We start from the raw sequence: 6,000 nt of genomic DNA, 5'->3' as shown, positions 1-6,000 counted from the left end.
ATAGACACAAAAACATTACTTAAGTGTTGCATTTTGCTGTTTATTTTTTCCAGCTCATATTTTTTACAATTTTGTCCATTTAAAATACTAATTCTTTCCGGTTTAGTTTCAATATTATCTGTATTTACTTCAGCAAAATACCGCACTTCAGAATGTGTTACCGTGACAGGCCTAGAGGGGGCGCCACCGCTTCAGACTCGACCTTGAACAGCCCCAAAACTCGAGTTAATTAAACGGAACAAAATAAAACACGAGAATCTTTAAACTGACAAAACTTGTGAATGGTTTATTAAGTAGAAAACGGACGATCGCTCAAACAGAGTTCAGTGCAGTTACTGATGTTCAATCTAACGAAGAACGATCGCACCGGCCAAGGACTCGACCATAGACATATATACACAGCCTCTATATATATGCAGTATATATAGACGGTGTTTACGGTCTATGGACTCCACAGACGGCCTCAGACTCCTGTTTCAGAATCACACACAGACATGTTAAGGCTGAGCTCACACACTTCAGGGCGATTTGTCCGTAAATAACAGTCCTTTCTTTGACTTTTTGACTCCACACATTTCCAAAGGAGAGAAACCGATGCATAGTGTCTGTTATTACTATAGCGACAAACTATAAATAGAACGAAAATGGAAAAAAAACAACAACCCAAACTACGGCTTAAGTTTGGAAACTCATTGCAACAGGGGACACATCCAGTCAAATTCACTCGTCTTGACTCTATAAACTTAAAATAATAATAATAATAATATCTTTCCAGTATTAAATAATCTTATATAAAAACACAAAAAGTTTAAAAATGGCGATGCTCCTTCTCAGAGTGTCCCGCTCCTCAAGTTTCATTTATTTACATCGTTCCTTCCCGGCTTATTCCTTCTGCGTTTCATCCCTTCATCTTAATGCTACGTCCTTAGCCGCGGCTCCATGCAGTACCAGATCGAATGCAGCTTTCTGATGCTGTTGTCGTTCAAGTCTCGTTTTATACTTTTGATTTGCAAAGCTGCACAGACATCGTGAAAAAGCTTAGTATGTGACATTTCTGGCTTGTATACATATGTTACATACACAGATATAGATTTACTCATTGGATTAACACATGTATCGGTAATATTAATAATGAGAATAATGGGAACGAGTATCATCTTATATTAAGATTAGGGAACTGGGTTTGCTACTTCCTGGTAAATGTTGAGACGTGTTTTCATGATAAGTTCTTTAGGCTTCGCCAGCGTCTTTGCCCGAACCTCAGACCTGTAGAGGAGGAGATAGCAGTGTTCCCATTGGCTAAAATGTGACTGTTCTGATTCGCTCTCGGTCCTGTTTCGACAAAGAGGTAGAGTATTTTTAACAAACCAATTGAAATTAAAGTCGGGGGTAATTCTTCCTATAGCAGAATCTATAGGGTAAACAACACGTCGTCTCGTCACAGCCGTTACACACAGTTTTGGGATCCTCTCTCTAGACTCGTCCGCCTCTACCATTCACTGGTCAGTTTGGTGCTTTGGTCCCTTTTGGGCGGTGCGGGGGGCGGGCCTCTCCGCAGCGTTGCATAGCCTGAGATGTTAGCGTGTTTGGCGGACTGGGAGTGCGTGTGGTGGCGGGACAGAGTCTTGGAATGCCCGCGGCTCCCCTGCTGCTGCTGCATGAGCTCGGGGGGAGGAGGCGGGAGAAGCGCCATGTCGTCCATCGTGGCCATGGGCTCCATCTTGGATGAGGTGATGAGGTGGGAGGAGGTGAGCGACCCGTGACGAGAAACGGACTTCCTCTTCAGGGTGCGGTTCAGGTCTTCGAGGAAGTTGGACTTAAGTGCGAGGGAGGCGGGACCCACGGATTTAGGAGAAGTGGGAGGCACGGGCGAGGAAGAGGACGAGTAGGATGTTAAGGAGGGAGGCGGGGTTTGGGACATGGGGGGCGGGGAAAGGGGCACTGAGATCGGCGCCATGTCGTACTGGGGCGTGTTGCTGGTGCGCCTCGACAGTGTGGGAGGAGGTACCGCACCTTTTTTCAGAGAGCTTTGTTTCCATGACGCCGGATTCTGCTGCATTTGAGGCTGAGGATTCACAACCGCGACTTTGGGAGGGTGGTGGAATTCAGACGGGTGCGGCGGGGGCGGGAACAGCTCAGAGTCACTGGGGGGAGGAGGGAAGTAATCGGGGGAGTCGATGTGCAGCGGCTGAGAGGGCGGAGGCGGAGGAGGAGGGGAGGGGAACTCGGTCTGCTGTCCAGTCTGTAGCCCCTGCAGAGCTAACGGCAGATTAGCCAGGTTCAGTTTGCCCGGTTTGGGAGGAGCTGACGGAGCAGACGACTCCTTCGACGGAGATCCAGTTGCTGATGATGAACTGGACGACGTCGCAGTTTGAGCTCCAAATTTATTCACGAGGCTCTCCACCTTCTTGGGCCGTTCTTCCGCCACTTCCCCCGAATTTGAGCGCATTGACGAGGCTCTCTGTGGAGTCGGGGGAGGCCCACGTTTGCTCGACCCGGTGGAGGAAGAGGAGGGCGACTTCTTTATTGGCGATCCAGTTTTCGACGAGCTGTTAGAAGCAGGAGGAGGCGGGAAGTTATCGTTTGGCGGTGGGGGGAACTCCGGTGACTGGACCACTCCTCCTGGCTGCCATTTTGGTTTGGCTTTGACCGCCGGAGGAGACTGCGGAGCGCCGGATTTGCACATCTCAGTGGAGTTGGACATTGGCAGAGAGGAGGGCGGGGAATTTCCAGGGAACTGATTGACGATCTGTTTAACCAACGAGGAGGTAGCGGCAGCGATGGACACGGACGCTGACGACGCAGAAGGGGAGAGGGCAGTGAGGTTTTTGGAGGACAGGCTGTGCTGTTTGGGTAGAGTGGGCGGAGGCTGATTTGGGGAGTGTCCAGTAGAAAAACTTTGCTGCTTTTTGAATGATCCATGCGTGCTCGATGGTTGCGTGGGGGACACTGGGGACAGAGCCATCGGAAGTGAAGCCGGCCCTGACAGTTTGCGAGCGGATTGAGGCGGGAAGGGGCTTGTGAACGTTTTTGGAGGTGCTGGGGGCGGGGCATTTGGCGACAAGGGTCTTGCGTTCGGGAGCGTGGCCGGCGGCGACAACTCGGTTGGCGGTGGTGCTGTGTTTTCCTCATTTTGGCTGAAATCATAAACCATATTAGGAAACTTTTGGGCTAAGAACTGTTGCAAACCAGCATTGGAGAGCTGGGCGCAAGAGTTTGGAACAGGCTCAGGTGGAGGTGGCGGGGGCAGACCGTTCTCCTCGAGACTCTCTGGTGGTGGAGGGGGGAGATAGGAGGGTTCCTGGGGTATCTCCTCTATGGGCGGAGGCGGGGGGAGGCCAGAAGAGGGGCTCGGAGGACCGTACTTGAGCACCGCCATGGCTGATCCAGGGGCGGGGACGGTGAGAGGCGGAGGAGGCGGGGGTGACGGAGGCTGCGGCGCTCCGGTGTTGTATCCCGCTGGAAGAGTGTTGTAGTTGGACTTGCTTGACGGCGCCTGGATGGCGTTAAGGACGACTCCGGGTCTCGCTTGGTTCTGGTTTTGGAGACGAGCCAGTGTGCTGTATTTGACGTAGGAGGAGGTAGCGGTCGGCTGGTGGGCCACGGGCTCCACGGGGGGCGGAGGAGGAGGGGGCGGGGGCGACGGGGGCGATGGGGTGGACTCGTCGGAGTTGAGTTCTTCGGTGTAGCTGGTTCGAGGGGTGGTGGGCTGGGACAGGGACAGCGGCTGCGTGGAGAGCGTCGGGATCTGCACCGGGATGGGCCTACTGATCGGGTCGATCCTCATCATCTGAAACACAAAACATCAGACTTTAACACGACCGAGTGGAACAGGGATCGTCTGAAGAGGATCAAATCGATTCAGGACAAGATGCAGGAAACCAAACCAGTGCAATGAAAACACAACACCAAGTTTAACCACAGAACCCTCAGTCAGCAGAGATAGACCGATAAATTGGGCCGATATTTGCACTTATTTGGGCCTTAAATTTGCAGCACAGATCGATATTTAGTTTTGGCTTAAAAAACATGCAGAACGAATTATTTGAAAACTGCAGAAAACATGAACACACAGCTCTCTAAGGTTTGTGGGTGAATTTATAATAAACAGAAATAACATTAGAAATAACATCATTTGAGGAAAATAAGCAAAATCGGCCCCACACATCGACCAAAGACTGAATAAAGAAGTCGACTAGTGTGACGTCGCCAGGATCATGTAGAGCGGGTTAATACGAACATTTTAAGACCGAAATGACGAGTCTGACAGCAGCAGGGACAGAGAGAGGGGACACAGTTTTTCAATAGAAAGTGAACTGGAGCCAGAGTCGATGGAGCAGGAAGTGCGGCCATGATCACTTCCTGTTTGGAACACAGCCGCTAGCAGGTTAGCTCTGTCCATTTATATAAACAGTCAATTACGTTTCTTTCTTTGTTCTTTATGTATCAGGGACCACGCACAAATTCATTAAATCTTTATATCGGCGGAGTTTATCGGCCATATTAAAAAAACAACAACAAAAAACCCAACGTATCGGTCGATCTCTGTTCAAAACATTCTGCATTTGTATTTATACTCTGTCAGTTCTACATGTTTACATATAGGTTTTGTTAGTCTGCGTCTTGTTGTTTTGTTAGCACATTCCAAAGCCGTCACACAATGTGGTTAAATCAGATCAACAGTGACAGCTGCAGCCGGAATAACGTTTAATACGCTTTGAGCTGAACAGAAAAGCACAAACGTTTGACCCCACTCCAGCCCACGAAACAGGCGAGGTCAGAGAACGTTCTGCTCGAGGGTCCGCCACCTGCTCGTCTTCACGGAGGCGATACTGATACGTTGCAACTGACATCACGCTGGTGCCGTTCCACGCCGTCCTTCCTGCGGTGGAAGGTTTAGCAGCTGCCATGGCGACACAACGTGCACATTAGCAAACACTGCCCAAAAAGTGTTAAAATTGTCTGAAAACTCGAGAGAAAATGCAAAATGTCCTGTTTAGGTGATTGGAAAACTGTTGGCTAACGCTAATGCTAATGCTAATGCTAATGCTTTGAGAGGGACCTGTTTAACAGCACAAATCAGCTCATTTGTTGTAGTTCAGATAAATCAGTTTTATTTTTTTCTGGTGAGATTGTTTTAAAATAAAGCTCAGGTTAAAGTCTAACACGCCTCAGACAGAGCAGTGCCTACAGTTAGCATCACCCCCCGCATTGAACGTCGATGACATCAGCTGCAAAGTATCAATTTCTATCTCCATGGAGACGAGCAGGCGACGCCGCTAGGTCGCATCCACGGAGAAACATCCTGCTCGTCGGACGCACATAAACGAGGTTAAAACGGTGTCATGTTTTTTTCTGTCGGGTTCGGCTGCAGCTGGACCGTTGACATGCCTGTTACATCACTTCCTGTCTAACCTCCGCTCCCTCCTCCTCCTCCTGCACACAGAGGAACGCCCAATCGTGCCTTCATTTTAGACCTCTGGCAGGAGAGCAAAAAGGGATCATGGCAAATGCTGTACAGTGCTGGTCAGGAGGCTGTGAGTGACCGGTCTGGCTGACGCACACGTACCTCTCCTTGAGTCCCTCTCCTCCAGGCGTCGGAGAAGATGGAGCTGACCACACTTTGGGAGCGGGTGTGGCTCGATGAGGCCAGCTCGGACACGCCGCTGTCTGATTGGCTGGAGTGGTTCGACTGGGATTCTGCAAAACAAACGACAAAAGTGAAAGTATTGTTGCAGTTGTCACGGCTCAACCTTTCGCGGTCTCACTGTTTCGCAGATTTTTTTTTGGGTGCAATTTTACACGCTTTTTTTTTTACATCGTCTGAATGTCCATTGTGTCGTGCGTCCTGATTGGCTGTTGGACTGTAGACCATTGTGTTCTGCGTCCTGATTGGCTGTTGGACTGTAGACCATTGTCCATCAGTCTCCTCCGTGTACAGAATGTGTTCAGACAAATTTACATAAACGTTGGATCGCGGTGTGACTCTGAAGTGCTGTA

General features: G+C 49.8%; 1 protein-coding gene across 5 annotated transcripts in view; it reads right to left on the bottom strand.

The window, feature by feature from the left end:
- Window positions 1-259: 259 nt before the first annotated feature.
- raph1a (Ras association (RalGDS/AF-6) and pleckstrin homology domains 1a) overlaps window positions 260-6,000 on the bottom strand; it is an 85,700-nt gene continuing 79,959 nt past the window's right edge. For all 5 annotated transcript variants that reach the window (XM_033986782.2, XM_055230582.1, XM_055230584.1 and 2 more), the window contains 2 exons: window positions 5,570-5,700; window positions 260-3,790 (listed from right to left, as the gene is read on the bottom strand). In XM_033986782.2, the coding sequence (XP_033842673.1) occupies window positions 1,490-3,790; window positions 5,570-5,700 (2,432 nt within the window). In that variant the 3' untranslated portion in view covers window positions 260-1,489. The remainder of the gene's footprint in view (window positions 3,791-5,569; window positions 5,701-6,000) is intronic.

The sequence above is a fragment of the Periophthalmus magnuspinnatus genome, chromosome 21 (genome assembly GCF_009829125.3).
Source record: "Periophthalmus magnuspinnatus isolate fPerMag1 chromosome 21, fPerMag1.2.pri, whole genome shotgun sequence".
NCBI lineage: Eukaryota > Metazoa > Chordata > Actinopteri > Gobiiformes > Gobiidae > Periophthalmus > Periophthalmus magnuspinnatus.
The sequence above is the reverse complement of the archived record's forward strand: the minus strand, read 5'-3'. Positions and strand labels throughout refer to the sequence as shown.